This window comes from Aptenodytes forsteri, unplaced genomic scaffold (assembly GCF_000699145.1).
Source record: "Aptenodytes forsteri isolate BGI_AS27 unplaced genomic scaffold, ASM69914v1 Scaffold155, whole genome shotgun sequence".
NCBI classification, from domain to species: domain Eukaryota; kingdom Metazoa; phylum Chordata; class Aves; order Sphenisciformes; family Spheniscidae; genus Aptenodytes; species Aptenodytes forsteri.
Window position 1 is genome coordinate 3,649,796 of NW_008794446.1, and position 23,718 is coordinate 3,673,513.

General features: G+C 39.8%; 1 protein-coding gene across 2 annotated transcripts in view; it reads left to right on the forward strand.

The window, feature by feature from the left end:
- Nucleotides 1-23,718, forward strand: part of DCLK1 (doublecortin like kinase 1) — a 251,943-nt gene that overhangs the window by 220,551 nt on the left and 7,674 nt on the right. The window contains exons 11-16 of one of the 2 annotated variants that reach the window (XM_009290194.1): nt 4,709-4,842; nt 5,541-5,618; nt 6,259-6,355; nt 8,232-8,312; nt 15,563-15,676; nt 21,734-21,807. In XM_009290194.1, the coding sequence (XP_009288469.1) occupies nt 4,709-4,842; nt 5,541-5,618; nt 6,259-6,355; nt 8,232-8,312; nt 15,563-15,676; nt 21,734-21,807 (578 nt within the window). The remainder of the gene's footprint in view (nt 1-4,708; nt 4,843-5,540; nt 5,619-6,258; nt 6,356-8,231; nt 8,313-15,562; nt 15,677-21,733; nt 21,808-23,718) is intronic. The other variant, XM_009290193.1, reaches the window with a different exon arrangement.

A 23,718-nucleotide genomic window follows, 5' to 3' on the forward strand; every position in this document is an offset into this window, starting at 1 on the left:
CCTTCCTTCTTCTTCCCCCAGCTTTATATGCTGAACATGACGTCATATGGTGTGGAATATCCCTTTGGTCAGTTGGGGTCAGCTGTCCTGGCTGTGTCCCCTCCCAACTTCTTGTGCACCCCCAGCCTACTCGCTGGTGGGGTGGTGTGAGAAGCAGAAAAGGCCTTGACTGTGTGTAAGCACTGCTCAGCAGTAACGAAAACACCCCTGTATTATCAACTCTGTTTCCAGCACAAATCCAAAACATGGCCCCATACTAGCTACTGTGAAGAAAATTAACTCTATCCCAGCCAAAACCAGCAAAACACTGAAGAGTTTTTATGGGAAAGTTGACTCAAGTAGATCTTACTAAACTTCCAGGGAGTGGGATTTTTACAGTTGAGGTTTCTCTAGTGGCAGGTGCCTTTATAGTTCTAGGTGAGGAAGTAGCCTGCCCTCGTTTTCCAGAAACTGCTAAAAACATGTTTGGTAGAAGTTTCACTAGACACTAACGATTGATACTCCTTTCGCAGCCCTTGTGCTGGTGTTCATAGGTGGCTACATGCAGAAGTTATAGCAATCACATGCCAGGATTCCTTAATGCTGGGAGGGTCTTGGTCTGGGGCAAGGCTTGCCCTGCTGCTGTCTTGACATGTCTCTAAATTCCTGAAGTCTGACAACAGTAGAGTTAAGCTTTTGGGGCAAGAGAGAAAGGTAGACAGGAGGTGGGGGCAAGAGGGAGAGGATTAGATTTGCCTGCCCAGCCATCTCTGGTAATTACCCACTACCAGGAATGATCACACTGTTTGCATTGTAGCTGAATTGTTTCTGAGTTATTTTTCTGATGTTGTGCATATGTAAAGGTCCTACGTTGATATTGATACTGAGCAGTGAGGATGCAGCACTTAAGCTTTTGCAGCATCCTAACTCTCAAAAGCCAGCATTTGATTCACAAATTATATTAATTCTCTAAGGTTTATCAGGTCCTTGAAAGACACGAACACTGTTTTAGAAGAGTGCTTTGGAACCAGCCTTACCTGAGTTCTGACCCTGTCTCTGACATTGGCTGTCTGTGGCCTTAGTGTCTCTTGACCTTTCTACTTTTATCTTCTTATCTGTCAAATGGGATGGGTAGTTCCTTGTATCACAAGATTGCAATTAGGGTCATTTTTGTGGCATTTATAAAACACTTGCAAAATGCCATATGGTCTTAGCCTTTCTGTTGCTGAAGACCTTCTACTTGCCTTCTGTAGCCTGCCTTTTGCTTGCAGCTCTGTAACCCTTCACCTAAGTGGTCATGGCGGTATTTTTCCTTTGTTGTTCTTGTGATGTTGCTTTCACGCCATTGCTGTCACGGTCTTGCACCTGCAAACCCCGGTAGCGTTGTTACAGCGGGTTCTCCTGGCCACCAGTGTAAGAATCTGCCTTTTCCGCCCCGCCCTTTTCCTACCCATGGCTTGTAGCTTTAGGTTTAGGGGAGCCTATAACAGGCCTGCCCAAAGTGAAGCAACTAACCAGGGGGGCAGCATCTGCCCCGATCAATACATGCCGCAAGGCTAACAGCCCCATTAGCAGGAAAAATCAACAGGGAGGATGAGCAAAGCCTGACAAAAGCTATAGAGTTACTACAGGAAAAGTATGGGGGGTGAAGGTGAACATGCTGCTCTGCGGAGGGCACCCAGAGGAGGATGCTCATCTGGAGCCTCCTTATTGCATCTCTTCCTGGCTCCTGGGAGAGCTTTTCCCTTTCACCTCCCTCTTTCTCTTCTTTGGGTTTTCCTTTTCCCCAAAAGTAACTTTGACCCTTAGAGCTGATGTGTGCCATCAGCTATAGACCCTGCTGATAAATCTTTGTGTGTGTGAACCTGTCTCAACGTCCTATGTGCAACACCAGTTATTTCTATAAGTGCTTAAATATTCCTTATTATCTTCAAGGCATGCAAAGCCCACCTAACAGTCAACTGTCCAAGAGTTTAGGGTATGCTGAATACCTGTGATTTTTTAGCATTTTTTTTGTTCTCTAGAGAGTGTCTTCCATGTTTTAATTGGAACATTTTTCATAATTGCTGCTATTTAGCACGTTTATTTTGTCAAGTACTGGGATGTCTTTATAGCCATATAATAAACCCTAGAGAACAACTTCTCTGACTGTTGCCATCTGCACTGATCTCAAGAGCAGCTTAGAAAATACTGACAGTCTTTATAGTAATAGGATACATATGGTGGCACACAATTATGTGTGGCTGCATTCAATTAGTGTTGTACAATTACACAGTTTTATTGCTTAGTTAAAAGCACTACATAGTAGGTAATTTGCACTAATCCCCATTTCTTTAATTGCCCTTCAGTATTTAAATGCAGTGGAACATATATAGCGTTTGTTCTGAGTAACTTGAGCATTAAATTATCTTTCACATTCCTTGACTGGCAAGTAACATACCACAGCTTCACATTGGGCTCCTTTTTATATGGAGTTATAACAGGGTAGGGAAAAGTTACTTTCTTCAGTTTTACAAGTCAACTGGAGTAGTTTTCCAAGGAAAGTAATTCCTGGAAACAGATGGGGCAAAGTACTAGAAAATGCACAGTACCAAACCTTCTGCGTTGGTAAATATTGCCAAACAAGCCTTTTCCATAATTATTTTCCAGGATATATGAGTCATACAAGGTGTGGTCTGTTGAAGGAGGGAATTTATGAATGTTCACTGGTTAACACAACTCAGAGAGGGCTTTGTAAAAGACAACCGCATGAAATAGAATATGAGATGCTAATTAGACTGGATTCAGCTCTTGATGTCTCAGTGCACACTTTACATTTTTCAGCAAGTGAATATTTAAAGCTCTAGTCTCTAGCCTTTAATTAAAACTGTTGTTGAAATTAGATTTATTACTGCCATTTCAGAGAGCACTTTCTTTAGTTTCAGGAACCAGATGTATTTAACAATCTGTGTTTTTAATAAAACCATAATTGCTTTTTTTCCAGTGAGTTTCTATAAGCCTATCTTTTTTTCTGGCTTAGTAGCGAAGAAATGTGAATCCATATCAAATTGCTGGTCCTCTTAAAGATCCAGTTGTATTATTAAAAATAATATAAGGAAAGGAGAAGCATTTTGTGTATTCTGAATGTCTGCTTGTGGCTGTATCACCTGGTAGCAGGGATTCAGGACACAAAGGGGTTTTCTCTCTTGACATGACTAACATTAACAAAGGAGAAACTTGGGGGGGCTGTGTAATATAACTAATTATTATGAGCTATAGCAGTTATGTAGCAAACAGTGGCAAGAGACTTCAAGATTTCATTTGTGCACCAAGTCCATTGTAGAATTTATTGCATTTTTGTAAGAAAAAAATCTAGGATTTTCCTCTGCAAACAGTTGTAGGTAAATGTGATTTGTGATGTAGGAGAAAGGAGAAACTTGGGGGGGCTGTGTAATATAACTAATTATTATGAGCTATAGCAGTTATGTAGCAAACAGTGGCAAGAGACTTCAAGATTTCATTTGTGCACCAAGTCCATTGTAGAATTTATTGCATTTTTGTAAGAAAAAAATCTAGGATTTTCCTCTGCAAACAGTTGTAGGTAAATGTGATTTGTGATGTAGGAGTAGCTGGTCAAGGTGGGTATTAAGGATGATTTTGGTTTTGATTGTGAAGTATGATATCTTCTATTTTTGCGCAGTGTTACTGCTAATTGTTGTCAGGATATCACTGTTGGTGAGCCAGGCTGCATGGGCCTTTGATTTGGGTTGCAAAATAATAATGTGATGCATATATACTTTAAGAAGACCTCCCATAGACTGTTGCCATTTTTTAAGGTGCTGTTATGGTAAACAGCATTAAACTGCATCATAAACAATTTCAAAATAGGAAGCAAGAACGCAAACCAGCAGCTGGATTAAAGAAAGATTCACAGTCTAGTGTTTAATTTAGTCTTTTTATTTTAAGCATTTTTTGTACGTTTTCAGTGTTTGCAGGTTTGGAGTTGTTCTTTCGCATTGAGCCAGCTTTTAAAATTGTGTATTTTTAACTGATGTTTCTAGCTTTTTTTCTTCTGACTATATTTTAATCTCCCTTTGCACCCATAAAAAACCATGAAAGATCATGTTGCTGCTGTGAAGACCATGTTTTAAGACAGGATTTTCATGTATACTCATTAACAGCCCTACCTATGTCCATTGATGATGATGGTAACATACCATTAAGACACTGATTGGTGTTTAACAAGGAGAGGACAGTGTTTCTAGATGAAATAGTCCAGCCAGGTTTGCATCTTGTGACTTCAATACACAGAGAAGAATCTGTTGCTGCTATCAGTGCAGTCACTGTTTTATTATCTAAGAAGTTGAAATTCCTGTGCAAGCCTTTAAGCTCCGTGCAAGTAAAATGGATAAACTCAAAAACCCTACACTGTGAATTGGCTGTCAGTGGGGAGTTAACCTAGGAACGTCACTGCTGGAAGGTCAGAACTTTGCTTCTGGGCTTTAGCTTCTGGCAAGTAGTATGTCCTTTGCTGGCCAGGTAGCGAGGTAAGTCTTTCCCAAACATCCTGAGTGCATTCAAGGGAAGTTGTCCAAATTGTCTGTGAATTTTCAAAGCAAGCAGAGAAGTATGTTGTAGGTAAGGAGGAGAAAAAAGACTGTAAATTAGAAGCAACATTTCAGGCAGTTAGTAAATGATATAGTAGTTACCTTGATGGTACTGTGTTAAGAGAATTTTCCTCTTGATTTAGGTTTATGAACACCAGGATGGAAGCAAGTCCCTGAAGCTAGGAGACTTTGGCCTAGCAACAATTGTGGATGGACCTCTATATACTGTTTGTGGGACCCCAACATATGTAGCTCCAGAAATCATCGCTGAAACTGGGTAAATCACTTCTAGTGGCAATTCATTGATGTGTACAGTGGAGCATGTTCTCACCAATGTGCCAGATAGGAGTTCTTGCAATTAAGATTTGTATGCTGCCTTGGCTTGGGTATCATGCAGATTCATGGCTCGTAGAACACTTTAGATGGAAGGGACCTCTGGAGGCTGTCTTGTCCAAACCAGCTCAGAGCAGGGCCAACTTTGGAGTTATAGTAGGTTCCTCTGTCAGTTGTTGGCCTCTAACTTCTCAGCTTAACACTGAGTTACTAACTAGCCATTTGCAGATACAATAAAAGTAGTTCTTAAGCGGTCCCCAGAGACTGCTACCTACCAGTCACTTAATTTTATTTCGTTATCACGCACTGTCCTCTTCTTCTGATTTGTTCCACAGAGTAAATGCCTGCTGGCTTGAGCAGCCTGTGTCACCTTTGCAGGCTTCATGTTGGTAGGTGTCACTGTGTAACTCAAGAATACAGCACAACATCTTCTGTGCGCTCCTACATTCTGATCTGATGTGGTTTTAAGATGTAAATGTAAAAAAGATTTGAAAGTGGAATTAGGATAGGTAGATAGGACATAGAGAAAATTCAGATGAGAATATATAAGAAATTATTAATAATTCTGAAAATGTTTCCTCTGTTCTTGTACTGTAGTTCATAGGAGTTGGATGTCTCTAACCGTGTCTCTCACACTTCTAGATATGGCTTGAAGGTGGACATCTGGGCAGCGGGTGTGATTACTTACATCCTGCTCTGTGGTTTCCCTCCGTTCCGTGGGTATGGACTGATCTATTCAACTATCCTTGTTCTGTGAATTGGTCCCTGTGCTGCTTTTGCATTAAGCACAGAGATTCCCACTGGAAAAAGTTCTCTAAGGGTTTGTTTTTTCCCATGCTCTGCATAGTAATTTACACAAACCCCATAAATGTCTGTGATTTTACTGTAAAATCTCTGTCTCATGTTTGTTTATTTTAGTTTAAACTTCATTGCTTTACAAAACAAGAGCCTCCATTACGGGTTCTGGGTGCCTTTGCCTGATGTTTAAAATACACAGTGAAATAAGCATCTTCTTTCATGGACCAAATACAACATATTTTGTGGTCAGTAAAAGGTAATTAAAATGTAAGCCACTTAATAAGGACATGTCAGATCTTTTCTCCCCCTCAAAGCAATTGCAAAGTTGTTGACAATCGTAAAGAGAAGCAGGTTACCTCAGAAAGAATGTACCAAATGCGCTTTGTTTTATGATCTCGCCATTCACACCCATGGTCGCATGCTTGGGGGGAATTGACAGCTTCCTAAAGCATACTAAGGGATCGCCAATTAAAAGCAATTTCAAGAAGGCTATTGAAACCAGCTCTAGAAATAATTTCTTTGTGGGATTTGTTGTTGTTTTTGTTTGATTTTTACTTTACAGAAGTGGAGATGACCAAGAAGTGCTTTTTGATCAGATTTTGATGGGACAGGTGGATTTTCCATCTCCATATTGGGACAACGTTTCTGACTCTGCAAAGGTAGGTTTATATAGTTGATGATGCTTTCTTCTCCGATATTATTCCCAGTGCCAGTATCTAATGAATGGTGTTCTTTCACAGTGCTGTATTTGACGTTTCATACATCTCCTGCTATACCTATAAATTCCTCTGGGTCACCGAGTATGTTGTCGTTTTATCAGTGCCTGTCTGTTAGACTCCAGGTGGTTCTCTATATGATGTCTCACACAACAGAGACACCAGCAGCCCTTACTGATCAAGAAAAATTTTAAGTAACTTTGCTTGACCTACACTTCTTAGCTTGAAAGCTCCCCAGGACTGTGCTTTGTATGTACTTATGATGGGGACCAGGTACCAACCTGGAGCCTTTGAATATTATATAATAATATTATAAGGAGGCTGTTTTCCCCTCATTAATCCCATTAGATGATATGTCTGTTGTTTCTTTCTGTCAAAGAACCAAGCCTCGCATTGCCTGTGACTCCGTATTGTTGTCGGTGTCGTACGAAATACAGACTTCTTCCGTCTACCAGTTCATGGGCTGTAGCCTCTTGGCATGTGACATGAGAGGTAGAGCTTGAGGTGTGCTAAGGCAGATACAATACTTTTCAGATACAGATCCTGACAGAGTTCCTTATACTTGCAGATCAGATGAAGGTTTTTAACTCTCATTAGTGCACTGGAGCAACAGCTTAACTCACAGACTTTCTAGGGATCTGGCATTCACTATAGTCATGTGTATAAATATAAATAGAGAAAGAGAGAATACACATGTGTATGTTAAAAAAAAAAAGCCAAAACCATAAAACTATTCATATGGTCATCCTGTAGATAAGTGCTTAATTTCTGCCAGTTTACTTCTGTAGCCTGTAGGGCAAATCCAGGCAAAACTGTCTTCCTATGTCTTTCAGCGTGACAATGTTTAATTATTCACAAAAAAAAAAAGAAATTTGGAGGTGGATGCATGTAATGAAAGTAGCTTTCTACGTTCTGAATCTCCATTCTTCGGAGAGTTACATCCTGCTTTTACAGATATGTGGAGGGTGATCAGTACCAGCGTTTTAGCCTGTTAACCGTTGAGGTTAACAAATGAGACACAGTCATAGAGTTGGAAGAAGTCCTCTAAACCACATCATTGTGTTGTAGCAGGCTTTATTTCGTAGCATCATTAATGAGAACTCTGCAAGTCCTTTGCCAATGGTGTTTTCCTGTGAAACTCCTTCTTCCAAATAGTTCAGTCTAAAATTTCTGTTTTGAAGCGTTAGCCTATTCATTTAACTTCTCCTTGTCACTAAGAATTATTAACTTTGGTCTTTGGTGATACTCCTTTATTTGCTGTCATACTGCCATCCTGTTTTCTGTGCACTCCACTCACTGGTGGAATTAGATATATGTTTATTTATATGCTAGTTGAAAATTAGGTAATTGCAGAGGAAATCAAAGGATGAAAAATAATGGTTTTAAGTGGTTTTTTTTAAATGTCTTCTATGTCATTTATACAAGAGCTTAAAGTAAAACTCTAGATTTGCTGGCTTTTTTCCTACAGAGGAATTGGCTTTTTTTTTAATGGGAAGTTAACCTAATTTCATGCGACCATCTGTTTTGTACATTATGTATTAAGTGCTTTTCTCTTAAACAGTGGCTACAGAATTGTAACTCAAAACTGTCTTCTAGCTTTTCAAGATACTGTTAGATACTGATTTAAAAGTTCAGCAGTTCATAGTTGTTCTTTTTTTTAATAATCTTAATATATTTCTGCAGTTGGTAGTTCACTCTCTCTTTGAGCACTCTTACATAATCAGTTGAAGAGCACTTTAGTGAATTAAATGTTGATTTGTTCTTTAAAAATGTTCTTTAAAAATGTTCTTTAAATTTGACCCAGTATTCCATTTCTCAGGAACTTATCACAATGATGCTTCAAGTAGATGTAGATCTGCGATTCTCAGCCTTGCAAGTTCTTGAGCATCCATGGGTTAATGTAAGTATTTTCAGGCTTGTAGATGCTGCTTGTAATTTGGCACCTTTGAGCTCATTTCTGTCAATTCCTTTCTATGCCTTTTGGAGCCAGCACATTCTAAAAATGCCACAGATTTAACTGGAAATCAGCTGGGTTACAGGCTGGTTTAGTATATCACACGTACCTTGGAGTATTCGCTATTTTATGCATACTCAGCTACATTTTCTCTGAAATATTTTGGGCCAGGTTTTCAACACATCTCAACGACACTTGACAAATTTATACCTCTAACAATCAGCTTGCGGGTTCAGTGACACATTTTGCTCTCCTAAAATCAGATGCACTCAAAAATCTGACAGTCGTAATTAAGAGCTATTGAAATATAGTCCATAGTGTTAAGCCTACTTGATCCAGCATGAAACAGGGAAACCTTTAGAATCATATTTAGCTTCTGATGTTGAAATATACGTATATTTATGTGCAGCCATATCCTTTAATCTGAGTTACCATGAAATAGCTCTTTATGTATCCTGGCTTATCTCTAAATGACTGGACATTTGCCATAAAAGTGGTAATCAGTGAGGTGGCATACGGATAAATGTGGCAGAGGATAAAGAGATTTCTCTTTAATTAATGTTGAGACAAGGACACTACTTAATATTTGTTAATTATGTCAGACTATTTAATATGTCTTAAAATATTTGGATGACAAGAAGGAAAAACTGGAGAAAATCCAGATTCAAATTCAGAAGGGAAGACTGAGAAAAGAAATACGATTGGGACGAGCAGAGAAGAAAAATAAAGGAGGAAGAAATAATGTTTCGTTTTGTTTGTTGCAAGTTTGAGTCTGCAGTCCTCCTTGGAGTACTGTTTGGTCCCTCACCTGCTGTATCCAAAATCTTTTTCTCACTAAAACACTATTCTAAAAATTCAAATACACAGTAACCTCAAGTGTTAATCCTTTTTTATGAAAGTGTCCTCCATATAGCCCAGAATAGTGGTGATTAGTTAGGTGTTTACCAAGTATATGCTTTAGTCTTGGAGGCTCCTTTATTGCCCAAACCATATTTTTTTTAATTGTAAATGCTTTTATCATGCAGAGCACTTCTGCAGTGTATGAAGAGTGCAAGGATCCGGGACAATGTCTGATGAAAATCTTTTCATTTTTAAGATGACGTTCAAGCAGCTGAAATATTAATTTTCCTTGGTGCCAGGTGCTGTCCTTGGACATAGTGTTCTGTCACAGTTTATAATGACTTTTGGTGACTTAGGTGTCTCTCTGTCTCCATGGGAGGAGAACGGGTGGGGATTTCTGGAGTGCTGCTGAGGAAGAGATGGAAGTGACTGATCAGAAGCCACAGAGAGGCCAGGTCACCCGCAGTGTCAGTCTGCACACTGCTGCTGAGGTTACTGAAAAATCACTTGTTTGCACCACGTAAGGACGTGGTCACTAATCTTCCTCTTTTTCTGAAAAATACATTGGAACTGTTAATGCTGCCCCTGGACACTTTTTTTTTCTTTTGGCTTCAGTTACACCACGATGTATTTTAGGAAGCCATTTTAGCGAGATGTATTGAGAAGAAGAGGTGCAGCTCTTTGTCAGTAACGTGATGGTGGTGGTGTGCAGGTGACATGAGGGTCTGCTCCCTGCCCTCGCTAGTGCCTGCTGATGGAGAGGGATGGGGAACGGGGCCGGGGGCTAAAGTCTTTTAACACTCCAGAGCTCCAGTATGTGCAATAAGTTAAAATGCAGAGCCCTTTGCCAGAGGATGCTGTAGATGCCAAGTATAAATGGATTCAAAAGGGAGTTTGATACATTTTTGGAGGATGAGCCCCTTGGTGCCTATTAAATATGGTGGTCTGGATACAACTCTTGGCTCACAAAGTTCTTAAGTACTTGGTTGGCAGAAACTGGAGGATATACCAGGGAAAGTTCAAGATCTACTTGTCTTCCTTAAATGTACTATTTCATAAACAGTGGCTACGATGCATTGTTGGAAATAGGATACTATGTTCAATTCATCTTTGGTCTAGCTCTGCTGCGCTTCTCGTAGTTTTATGCTGATTATAATTCTTTGCAATCAAAACCTGTAGCAGTTCTGTCCATAAATAAGTGAAACAAATATTCCATGACAGTTCTGTAATTTCTTCTTTTCTGTCCAGTTGCTACTTTTAGCAACTGAGACAAATCAGTATTTTGTCTTCAGCAATATGCTGATGGTAGTTCATAACGCAGATCAAAACCTCTTTTGAATTCTCTCATGTATCCTCCAGATATTTTTTCTGGAAGGAGAAAGGCCAGCACTGGGACCAGTTCAGGAAAGTGCTTGATTGAGCACATTCCAAATGTCACTCCTATTTCAAGGCATCACACATGGAAACGCTTAATATTAGGCATAAAATTAACTAGATGGCACTAAAATCCTAGTTCACTTCAGGAGAAATAAGAACATGGCTGAGTTGAAATAGGTGCTTAAATGCTTTCATGAAAAAGGACACTTGCCTGAAGTGGGTCTGAGCAGTATGCAGCAGATAGCCTAGCAGGGACAGCCTGCTTGTGCACGGAGGCAGAATGATACACTGGTGTCAGACCCGACCTCGCATCCCCGTACCATCACCAGCTTGACCAGCTGGGAGTCTGTCACACAACCTCCCTGTACCTCATTTTCCCAGTTTCAGGACAGGGAATTAATATACTCGTCCCTGTTTATAAAAGGCTCTGCGATCTATGTGTCATAATTACCTGAGCAATTATCTGCAACTTTCGTAAAATACTGTCTTTCTGAGAAGAAATGGCACAAGGAATTTTCACCTGACACTCCATTTTCCCAGATAACCTGTTTAAATACTTTTCCGTGGCATCAAATGCTGGACTTTACTTTCCCTTTTCTTATTTCAGTTTTGAACCTATTCATAGAGTGGTAAACTCGCAGCTAAAATACTGGATAGGACAGCTGGCTTGAAAAGCAGGCATGTGTTTTCTTCGAGAATCTTAAGAAACATTTTCTCTCTTTGATCAAACCTTTGATAGAAGTGTTGTAACTGCTTACACTGTATAAAACCATTTTGTAGATTGTAAATAACTATTCTACTTTATAGCTGCTTACTATGTGATTACTTGGTAAATTGCTGAGATTCCTGGAATGTGCTTTGACAGTTTCAATAGGAGCCAACCCTCATTTCAGTTTCAGTTTTTGCTATAAAAATAGCTGGAATCCTCTTGGAAACTGCAGAGCTTGTTATGGTCAGAGTCAGACCAGTAAAGCAGTTCCTATGTCAATAATATCCCAGCTGTTTTCAATTCAAAAAAACAAAACCTGAAAAGATGTTGGCTATGTGCCACTGCCACAGATGGAGATCTTGAATTCTAAATGCAATTCAGCAGCAGTTCCTTGCCCCCTCCATTTAGTTTATTTGGATTTGTCTCTCCTCTGCAGTACACTTAGACCTGGAAACAAATCCATCAGTTTATACTTCCCCTACGGGGACCCCAGCTCTTTCCTTTACCTGCTCAAATTCTTTGCAAACCCAAAGAATTATAAAAGAGGCTGGAAGCTTGAGGTCTGGCATTTTAAACATTGCTGATATTGATAACCTGAATTATACTATACAAGTTACAGGACAAACCTACTCTCTTTTTGTTGTATAAGTAGTAAATATTTCCTAATACAGCATTGAGCAGTGAATGCTGAAGGGGATGGATTGCATTCTGTAAATCCTTCTCTGTTAAAATCATCAATATAAAATGCGGTGTGTTGTTGCTGGAGGAGGAAGATGGCACACACCAGCCTAAAAAGAATTAGGGAAACTGGAGCTTTTACATATTTCCTTAACCATGTCTGCCTTGAAAATTTGTGTGCAAAAGAAATTAATAACCAAGCAGTAAATACTAATAAGCTGAACATTTGTAAGGAAGTTAATTTAAAAAGACATTTCTTATTTGGCAGCTGCACTACTTTTGGTTACACCCTAGGACACTGCCCAAAGAAAAATCTCCCTGTAATTCTTAAAGGAAACAGAGTCCAAAAGCTTTTCCAGCACTTCTATTTGTTCTAATTTTCTGCTGTTATTTATATAATGACCTATTCATCTGATGCTTTTAGACCTGGAAAGTAAAGTTCTTGTGACTGGCTTATGAAATGGATCTGAGTGCTTCAGGGCAGCAGGAGTCTGGGAATCCTGAACTTTGTTCCATCTTTTTAACACTTCTTTTTTCTTTGAGTGGCAATGTGTCCTCCCATAGAGAACAATGCAAACATGAAAACAGTGTTTATTAATTACTCAAATGATGCCAAACCCCTCTGCCTCTTTTATTTAAATTTTATTTTGATTTCTTGCAAATAGACCATGAAAGGTATTTTGTGGAGGCTGATAAAAAAACCCCATATATCTTAAGATCCCAAGCAGTTTACATTGTCCAGGTGAAAACTCAAATTCTGGACCAGAGTTTTCAAACTGTCAAAGAATTTTGACTGCTCAACTTCTGAGACGTGCTCAGGAGAGCGCTTCTTTCAAAGCATCAGCAGTCAACATTTTCTGAAGCTCATGACCCTTTAAAGTTCCCAGACTTGAGCACCAAAAATAACTAGTCATCTTTAAAAGTTCTTGTCCTGACTGCTAAAGCTGCGATGAAATTCTGTGATCCTAACCTGCTGCAAGAAGTAGTTCCTATAGCAAAAGGTTAAAATAGGGGAAAGGAACAGTTAACCTCTTTGGGGGCTGACATCCCTCCCATTACAGCAACCTGATGAAATTCTTGTCAGCAATATTTAGCCTGTTCTCCAATTCTACAACTTACCCTGCTGATTCTGGTGAATCTGATTTTTTTTTTTCTTCACTTCCTGCCTTTTTAAAGTGCAGAGCAGCTTGTTTTGTATCTAGTTAAACAGCTGTCATCTCTCACCCTCAATATCTATTTTATTGTTGGCTGAAGTGATTCCAGGAGCCAGCTAATATATATTAGCTTGTTTATAAATCACATTGGAATAAAAAAAAAGATAACTACTAAACATCAGGTAGCACCAACAGTAGTAAGAAAATTTAATAATAATAGAGTAATTCCCATATATCCCTATGCTGCATCTTAAATTGAGCTGGAAGATATTTCATCTAAAAGCTGGAGCCCAAACTGTGTGTCTCTGGCACATTGCCACTGGAACTGTGGGTGTGGTGCTTCACCAATAAAATATTACCACAATCTTGGTAACTATTGTCTTCTTCGTAATTTAGTCTTTTCACAAGATGACACGAACGTTTGGCAGGCTTTCATGTAAAGAAAACCAAAAAAAAGATTCCCCCCCCCCCCCAAATGAAGAAGAGTTTGCTTCACAGACTAGCTTTCTTCTGGGAAAGGCAAGGTCAGCGGAAAGCAGGTTATTTTTAGGGATCATATACCACCGAGCCAAGACTCCCCGGTGCTAGACAATAATCAGCTACTGGGTTGTATTGTTTTGTTTTGTGTTTTGCAGCTGTGTGCACTTGACCATATTTTGCCAGCTGAGACGTTTTGTTAAGGGGTGAGTGAGGGATCTCTAAACACAAACTCCCCAAGCTAAATAAAAAACAAACCCTAACCAACCTCCCTAAAATTCCCATGTGCTCACTGAACTCATGATTTACTGTAGCAGCTCTGTAACTCTTTAAGTGCACTCAGAATTGCTGCAAAGCCAGAAAAAAAAGTGTCTTCTCATCTCTCTGTATTCTGATCTTGTCTCTTGTTTGCCTGTATTCTGCTAGGACTTCGCTTAACTGGATTTTTAAGAATTTTTTCAACAGTTGATAGCTACACGTACCATGCAGTGCCAGCTTGGGATGACCATTGCAGATGGCCAGTGACCTGATATCCTGCATATTCTGCCTATTCTGCATTTTGTAGCCTATTCCTCCTATTCTGCATGTTGTTGCCTGAAGTCCTGCATATTCGGCTAGTGGAGAAGTCTCACCGAGCGGTGGCTTTTTGCACTTTTTTCAGGCAGAACGATCTTATTTGCAATTTCTAAATAATTCCCTTCTTCTCTTGGGCTTGAATTCTACTCTCTGACTTGCACAAAACTGCAAACTCCCTTCTTTCTGCTAGGGTTTCTCTTCAGCGTCGAGGATGCCTGCGTGCCTAGGTGCAGATAGACAGGTTTGCTCTGCGAAGTGGAGTGTCTCAGCCGGAGGAGGCACCTCCCGGCCCAGCTGCACGGCTTCTGGGCTGGAGCTCACGCGCAGCCAGCTCACTTGGTGCGTGCGGCAGCAGAACATGTGTCTGCCTTTGCTTGGCCATGTAGTTGTGTGCCTGCTTTTACCTCAGGTTAGCTCAAGTTGAGAACACGTGTCTTTGAGCAAGGAAGAAGAGGCCACCCACAGCTGGCTCCAGCCCTTCTCTGCTTTCCCAGACAGTCTGTACCTCTGTCTGTCCTTTCCCCACAGCATCGCAGGCTTGTGTGCCTAGGGACTGGGGGAAGGAATTGCAGTCCCTTGTTATCAGTCAGTCGGAGATTCGATTTGCAGAGATGGCTTTGTTTAACTGTGGTTTTAGTATGGTACGGTCATAGTCTGTGGGGAATGCCACAGCAAGCCGTAAGCCCACGCCTGACCTGGCCTGCAGACGTATACAATGATACATCCTGGCGTTGGTGAGGTCCCACACTCACCCACCCTTGAGGGTCTCAGCCGGGGCATGTCTCAGCTCCCATCTTGCCTGGGTTTCCTCGATGTGGGACTCACTGAGCTGTGGCTGAAACATTCACCCAACCCCATAGTCCCCCAGTTTGTAACCTTTACAACAAGACAGGGACCTTATTGGCTTTTGGAGATCCTTTCCTGTGTCCTACCAAAACAAGGCTTCTGGTATCTATAATCTCTTGGGCTCTTTCTACTTTTGAGGTCACTATCTTTAAATTTATGTGATGAGTAAACAGAATCATAAACAGGTCTGAGCTTATCAAGCTTAGAAATATTAATGGACCTAAAAATAACTGGGCAGTGGTAGTTAAGACATGGTAGAAGAATAATAAAATGTTTTACAATTGTTATTAACTAACATTACCTAAAGTTTGAAAGGAAGATATTAGGTAAAGAAGAAGAGAGAGGCTGGTTCATGCCATAATATGATATTCATCTTACAAATACCTTAGATATATTAATGGAGGCAATGACTGATCCGTATTTCATTACAAACTTTCTTGTAAACTTTTCTATATTGACAGGTGCTATCAGAATCACCTTGCAATACCTTTATTTCACCTTTTCTCTCTGAAGTTTTATTTGGCTTTATTTCTCTGCAGGATGATGGCCTTCCAGAGAATGAACATCAGCTCTCAGTAGCTGGGAAGATAAAGAAGCATTTCAACACAGGCCCTAAACCGAACAGCACAGCAGCTGGAGTTTCTGTCATAGCAGTAAGCATCTGAAATACACAGCTGAAACACTTAAATATGTGCCCACAAGACAGTGTGTGTTTAGGACATGCCACCAAAAAGAAACTGGAGAGGGTTAATCTTTAGATAATTTGAGTGTTTAATTAATATAAACATAGGTAGACTGGTATTCTGCACAATTTCTCCATTGATTCTCCTTGTGAGTCACATTGTTATTTAACAGCCCTAGGAGATCTAACGGTACCCACACTTCTACATTTTACCAGAAGATCAGTGGACCTAGCTCCAATGTAGATTGAACAATTCGAACTATGGGACCATGGCATTTTACTTGGCAGCAGAATCTTCACATGGATTGGGGCCACACAGAGGTTGTAGCAGGACAGCAGCACTTCACAATGAGTGGAAATTACCTCAAAATTGTAACAGAAAATCTGTGTGGCAGCCTAAGCTTCGCTTCTCTGAAGACATCAGAGAGAACTATGATGCCTCACTACTACCTTCACAGTTGATACACGTCTAGCCACTTCAAATTTAGCTGAGCAGCAGCATTTTATTGTACTGCCACATGCAAGCTGCTTCCCTTTAGGCAGAAGGACTTAATTGGGTAAAGACTTAATGGAGCTCCTTGCTGTCTTCTGTCATGTTGCAATTCCAGTCTAGGCATTCCAGGTTAGAACATGTCGGAGCTTCTGAAACCCAGTTTGACCAAACTTTTGACCAAGCTTTACTGAGGTTTCAATGGCATCCTCAGTGTAGCATACATCGCATACATTTGTATTTTTTCCCCAAAGATGAACATGTGTATTAGATATACATGCGCACAGAATATATTCAGTGTTTTATGAGATTATTCATACTAATGCCATTGAATAGCAACATGCACATCCTTTACATTTTTGATACATCTGCCTGTGTTTGTAAGCTTTTCTTTATTACTCATGGTAATGTTAACGCTCCAAATAGTCACTAAAAATAAGTGACATGTTGAACATAACCATTCCCATATCAGATTACTCAGTGTTCATTCCCAGCTTCCATAAATTGCAGGTGGTGTGACTGCACATGTACACTTTCTTGTACTGTTTCCACTTTCATGTTTCTCAGCTCAGCCCCTCCAGTGGTGAGTTAAATCAGCGTGAATTAAACTCAGCTCAGCACATGCAATCTGGCTCACAGGTGTGAACTGTTTGTGCAGCAAAATGGATACTCTCTCAAGTTACTTGGTATAAGTACTGAAAATTTCAAGCTGTGCCTCTCTCATATTTTTTCTTTACTCTTTCCAATCCTGAACGTCCTCAACATGGAAGCAAGTTGTTCCTCATGCTTTTCCTAGATTTTCTCGGTCATCAGCTAACATAGTCAGCATTTATTTATTTTCATTTTTAAGCAATAATACTGCAACAACTCTCCCACAACTAAAACATCACATACCCATTGCTCATCTGAAATGCAGGTATGTTCTGTATAGACTAGCTGAAACCGTGTTCCTTTCGAATGGACTGCCAGCACGCTTGTCCATGAGAATTACTGCTCAGATCCTCCATGCTAATGACTTCAAAGCTTAAAAGCGAGAAATGATGCCTCTGTCCTCATCCATCCCTCACCTCCTTTATGTTTTTAATTTCCCCACCCACCTCTTTTTTTCCTTTGCCCCAGTTGCTCTGCCAAGGAAGTTTACAGCAGTTTACGCTTGAGTAATGAAAAAGGCACTGTAGTGAATCTTTCCACTGCAAAACATTATACATCAGAAAAAAAAAGTATATGTTTAATTATATTCTTAATGGCTTTTACTTATTTTTTAGTGTTTGGAAATTTAACAGATTATTTTTAGTGATCATCTCTATGGGTGAACATCATACTCTGGCATGATTAATCCTGCAATTTGGCCTATAAAGTAGAAATGTTTAGAATATTTTTACAGAATTCAGAAAGTGGTTTGGTTAGCTTGTGTCAATTATTTTCTAAAAACTTGGAAGAAGATGGGGAAGTATAGACCTCTTTAGTGTTTTGGTAATGTTCCAGAAAGCTAGATAATTTTGATTTTAAGAATAAATTACCTTTATTTTCTACAAAACTAATTTAATAAGTAAAATAAAGTCGAAAGCAAAACAACAAAGCCTTTAATTGTTGTTTCTGCATTTGAAAGCATACTTAATATACATTTGACATGCATGTCATCAGGGTTTTACATTTGGGAATCTTCCTTTAACTGTGCAATCTCAAATATCATAGAAATAAATCTTATTAATGAAGCCTGCTCTACATTTAGAATTTTCAAAGTACGTACAGACGCTGTAACATATTGTTCAGCACTAAAGATGTGCACTAAGTATATTTTCTACAAAAATACTGTTTTATTGTGCATGCCTGTATGTTTACTGTAACTTTTTGAGAGAGTGTTTGTGTATATAATATATAGAGATGCCTTCTATATATTATGTAACACATCTCTGTCTGTGTGTGTGTTTGTGAAAATGTGTTAATATGTACTTATATTTATATAGCTTACTTAATAGTATAAAAGATAAATATTAGCATTACTTTGAGTTTTATAACTCTGTTTATGTACAGAGATAGCTAATCTGTGGTATTTAGTTCTCAATTTGCCCTCACACTGGTATGGTATTATATGCCTGTTTTATTCAGTGGTAAGAAGTAACACACCTCAAAGATCTCAAGCAGTATTTATCGTATGCACCAATTAAAACTATAATACGAAAACTAAGTTCCTAAAGATAGAATCATAGAAACATAGAATCATTAAGGTTGGAAAGGACCTCTAAGATCATCGAGTCCAACCATGAACCCAACACCACCATGTCCACTAAACCATGTCCCTAAGCGCCTCATCTACACGTCTTTTAAATACCTCCAGGGATGGTGACTCCACCACTTCCCTGGGCAGCCTGGTCCAATGTTTAACCACTCTTTCAGTAAAGACATTTTTCCTCATGTCCAGTCTAAACCTCCCCTGGCACAACTTGAGGCCATTTTGTCTTTTCCTATCGCTAGTTACTTGGGAGAAGAGAGCGACACCCACCTCGCTACAACCTCCTTTCAGGTAGTTGTAGAGAGCGATGTGTTTGTGGTCAGCTTAACTGGGAGGAATTTTGAAGCCACGTGCATTTTACATACGTCTACTGTGGCTACTGCTTTCTTCAGCGATGTCCAAACACATTGTATTGACTCCTTTGGTTCAGACTTAAATCTGCTTTGTTGATGTGGTAATCCTCAGTAAAAGTTGTCTCTGACCATTCAGGGCAGAGATGTCCTACAAGTTGTCATGCATGTGTCCAGACTTCAAGTTTGTCCGCATTTGAAAGGATTTGTCAGTTTGGACAAACTACCATAATGAACGTGTTGTGCATGCCTAGCAAAGTAGTTCCTTTGCTGATGTAGCAGAAGATGATTCCTCAAACAAAATTAACTATACAGGCAAAGAGACTTTTCTGTTGATACATTAATATATCATTAAAAGTTCTGCCAGCATAACTATGTCAGTTGGGAAAAAATTCCCTTAAACCAACATAGCTTTGCCAGCAAAATTTTAATTGGAGAGCTAGCTTTTAAAACAGCAAGAGAATTAACAAGTCCCTAAAAAACACTGCTTGCTCATGGGAGAGTATGTAGGAGAAAGATCGCTTTACTTGCCCTGTTCTTAAACTCTTGTCATAGGCATTGACTACGGGTCTCTGTAGGAGACCGGGGCTGGGCTAGTGCCCCTCCAGTCTGTGTCAGAATGGCTGCGTTACTGTTAAGCATGTTCCAAAATATTTGCAGGATCAGGTTTCTCATACAGCTTTCCGATAGGAATAGTATTTTGTAGTTCCTTGATGGTGTTTATAAAAGATACTTCAGTAAAAACATAAAACCAGACTTTTACTAAATAGTCTTCTTAAACTTTGGGGATAGATTCTTTCCTTCAATTCTCCAAGGATGTCATCCCATTGTCGTTTTTTTTCGCCACAAAACAATACCCTGTAGCTGTACCCTCTGGGCTTTAGTGACAGTGGCTAAAGTGGCCAAGAGCCAAAATCATTTTTTAAGAATGCTTCTACGATCAAGAGGTGTGCTGTAATTACGTATATGAACTGAGCATCGTTTAATTTGTGTTCTTGTCTGAAGTGTTAAAGCTTTGCCTGTATGTTGTCACTTTTGTGCTTGTATTTTTGCCATTGTTAAGACAGAGGAGAAGACTAATGATAATGTTCTGTTAAGGTTGTATGAGGTCCCTGTCTTGGCAATGGGAGTGAACTCCAGCTGGAGACTCACAGGAATCGAATAGGACAGCAAAAGAGAAAAGCTGCTCAGAAAGTTGGGGTTGCTCTCTGCCTCCTGCAGAGTCCTCGCTGGGCTGGGGACACCAGCTCGGGGCCGCTGCCTGCGGTCCAGCAAGGGGAAGGCAGCGGACAGGTCGTTGCCCTGCGTTCTGCCAATTTTAAAATAAAATTACAAATTCCAAGTGGCATTTTTAGCAGTGGGATTTCTTGGGTGGTGTGGAAGAGAAGCCCAGTTTAGTCTGTGAGTTTTGCTCGGCTTAAAGATGAACCTGTGCCTCAGATGTCACTTCCCATCTATTGTCTGTGTTGTCCTGGGATCATTGTCCGCAGTCTGGTTTCTCATGGCAGGATTTCCACACCGACAAAATTGTTTCAACTCTTGTTAGGAAGCAACTCTCCCGATTTTCTCTATATTGCTTTTTAGCTATTCGATTTTAGGGCAATATTTTTGATCTGCTTTTTAAGAAAACATCCCTTTTGTGTATTTTATATGCAGCATACAAGGAAGCCAGTAGATGGCAATAGTAGACCAGTGTAGTTAAGCCAACAGAAAATTAACTCTAGGTACAAGGTTCTCATGGTTTTAAACAGGAAACGTCCTTTAAATAATTCTAAATAAGATGAAAGAGGCATTGTTTTAACAAAATGGAATAAATTATTAAATTCTACACTTGCAGGGGAGTCATCAAGAAAAATTTAAATTTGCAGTTAGCTCGTAGCTACCCTTGAAGTGGTTGGTAACTAGAAATGTGTTGAACTGCTTTTCTGAATTTAGAATCAGAAACTGTCATCAGTATTAGAAATATATGCCACGCTCTTATTGAAGCACAAAATGGCCTTTTCTCTTCATAGGGCAAAATGTGAAAATCATCACAACTAGCGATTTTAAAGTGGGCAGAGTGTCTCCCTCAAGATATTTTCCTCTAAAATGTTATTTAACTCGGCTAAATGATGTCTCCACCGTCTGTTAGTGCAGCACATAAAACAACACATTTTCTTTGTTCCTATGCACATGATTCTGCTAATGAAAAACTAAACCTAAAAGATCTGTATTCCTTAAGTAATATCACGAGCACACTTTCCTGGACACAATGTTAAGTTCATTTCCATTTTGACTTTAATTGGTGCAATTTTAAACCGAATAGTTTTGTACTGTTATCTTTTTGAGCATGAGGTGTAAGCTGAAATGATAAACAATGTTATTCATGGCTCTGAGTAGTCCGACTCTCCAAGGTTAACGCATTTTTAGAAATGAATTACCATGATTGATGGGGTATCAAAACCTGATTCTTTTCATCTTTACACATTCCATGATTATGAAGCAGTCTAATTTAAGCCTTGTGTAGTCTGTCTAACCTGCTCCTTGTGACGGTTGCACTGCATTTTTTTAAAAATTATTAAACCTCTCAGTTTAATTGCAAAAGATAATTTTCCATTACTGGTATGTGCAACTTAAAAGGGCACTTCTGTCTTTGGAGGTAACAAGCTATTTGTCAGACTTTTAAATGAATGCATTATGCATTAAGTAACCTATTTCGCAAACTCCATTTTAGTTTGAATAAATTGGCTTCTAATTTAGCAAGACGGAATCTGGAGTTAGTATCTTTTTCTTTTATTTCTTTACTTTTTTTTCTTTTTCATTTTAGTCTCTGGTACGTAGCTTTAGGATGTTAGATAAGTGCCTTCTGAAAGTGAAAACAGTAAATATGCACTAAATAAGGAACAGCTTGCTCTGGAGTCTGAATTCTTTAGCCTAATGTCGATCCACTGAGTTGCCCCGTTTCTCTCTGCTCAGCTGGACCACGGGTTTACCATCAAGAGATCAGGGTCTTTGGACTACTACCAACAACCAGGAATGTATTGGATAAGGTATGAGATGGTGCAGCGCCAACAGTCAGTGTTTCCATGGCAACGTGCTGGCAGTCTCCATTAACCAGTTCCTTCAGTGGATAAACATGCTTTTTGATTTGTTATCCGGTCCATATGCTGCTTTATCAGTTTCGTTTTAATCTTGATTGAGATGCCACACCCCCTCATTCCCTTTCTTCACCCATCCCTCACACCCACATCGCCAGCTTTCTCTTCATCGCACATGCTCAGTATCAATTTCCCCTGTAGTTAAAAGGACAGTGTATATAGAAAATCTACTAGATATGCTGAAGTACGCGCCCTCCCCCTCCCTACTGCTTGTTAAGGCATCTGCTTCCCCTGCGCTCCTGTTTTGAAACACACGGAGCAGCAACAGGCTCTCAGCATATATTTTCCTCTTTTTCCATGCGAGATGTGGAGCTATATACTGTCATTTTAAACCCACTAAACACAATCCTTACCTTAGATTGAACAATGCATTTACATAACGTGGTATGTAGAAACTCTCCCAAGTTCAATGAAATACAATGCATTGTATGTGCTGGTAAGCTTGTGTTTCTAACAATGCATTCTTTCTCTTTTCTTTTTAAAACCCTTCTGATATGTATTTATTTTGATTTGATTTTTTTAAATATTGCATGAGTCTTTTGAATATATTTTTCTTCATTGTGTAACCGTGCCAGGGCTGTCGTTAGCTGGCTTAACCTCTATGATAAAATGGGACTCTGGGCGGGAGGGGGTTATTCTGGAGTGGGGGCAAGGAGGGATCCAGGTCTGATAGCACACGCGAGGCCCGTGCACCTCCTCAATCAATCCAGAGCCCTGGAATTTCAATCAAGTGGTTATTTGCTGGCTTTTTTCCTTCTTATTACTCACAAGACCTGCGTTTTGATAGCTGGAGAAATTTTTATATGTTTCTTGCGAAACCTGCGTTTTCTAACACTGCAGTGATTGAAGCCTTTAAAAACTCGTCTGTGAGGTATTTGGAAAAACCCAGCAAATTAACCGCATTAGTGAAACAGCAGAGATGGTCACTGCAAGTGTTTCCAGTAAAGTAAAACTCCCACCCTGGATCATTTCACTGAGTGCATGGGTCAGGCTACAGCACAGTTTCCGTAAAACCTAGCAGTTCCCTGCGCGCCCACGGAGGGTTAAGTAGATTCTGATATGGATGTTCTGGGGAAAGAAAAAACAAAATAGTCCTACTTTTCAGGCAAAAAGTAGAAAAGTATTTCCCATCCATCAGATGAACACTGGCTAGCAAGTATTGAGAAACACTTTCACTCCCAAGTGCTCGAATGTGTAGCGGTACCTGTAATTCCAGCCTATCGCACTTGTGTTCGTGGCTATAAACCTACTGCAACATGCAAGGACATCGCAAAACCTGCTTGGTCGGTGTTGTCACTTGGCATCGTGCTTTGCAGGTTCCAGCCCTGTAACACAGCCGAGAGACGGCAGCACAGCATCTGTGGGTTTTGATTTTGAAGAAGGGGGGAATGGGGCCTGAGTGCCCAGCTTTAGCCAAGTGTGGGTTTGATAGTATTCCACTTACAAAGGAAAGATGGCATTTTGTGTCAAGCAAGACTTTGTCAAATAGTTGCAAATTTAATATCTCCTCTGTAAAACGGGGGAAAGCTCACATGAGCTTTATTTATCTTCACGGAGTTTAATTGCTATCCATGATCAGCTTACACCCCTTCTCCGCTTTACTATTTTTATTTTACACCAAAAAAAAAAAAAAAAAAAAAAAGCTGTCTTTCCGTTTGCAATACACAGTGTTTGGATCTTTTAAAACCCCAGCTTCAGGGGGAGCAAGCCACCAGAAACAGGAGCCTGTGATAAAGCAAGCGTCTCCTCTCAGATTGGCCTTGACTCAGTTTAACTGCATAGCCCAGATTTTGAAACAAACCA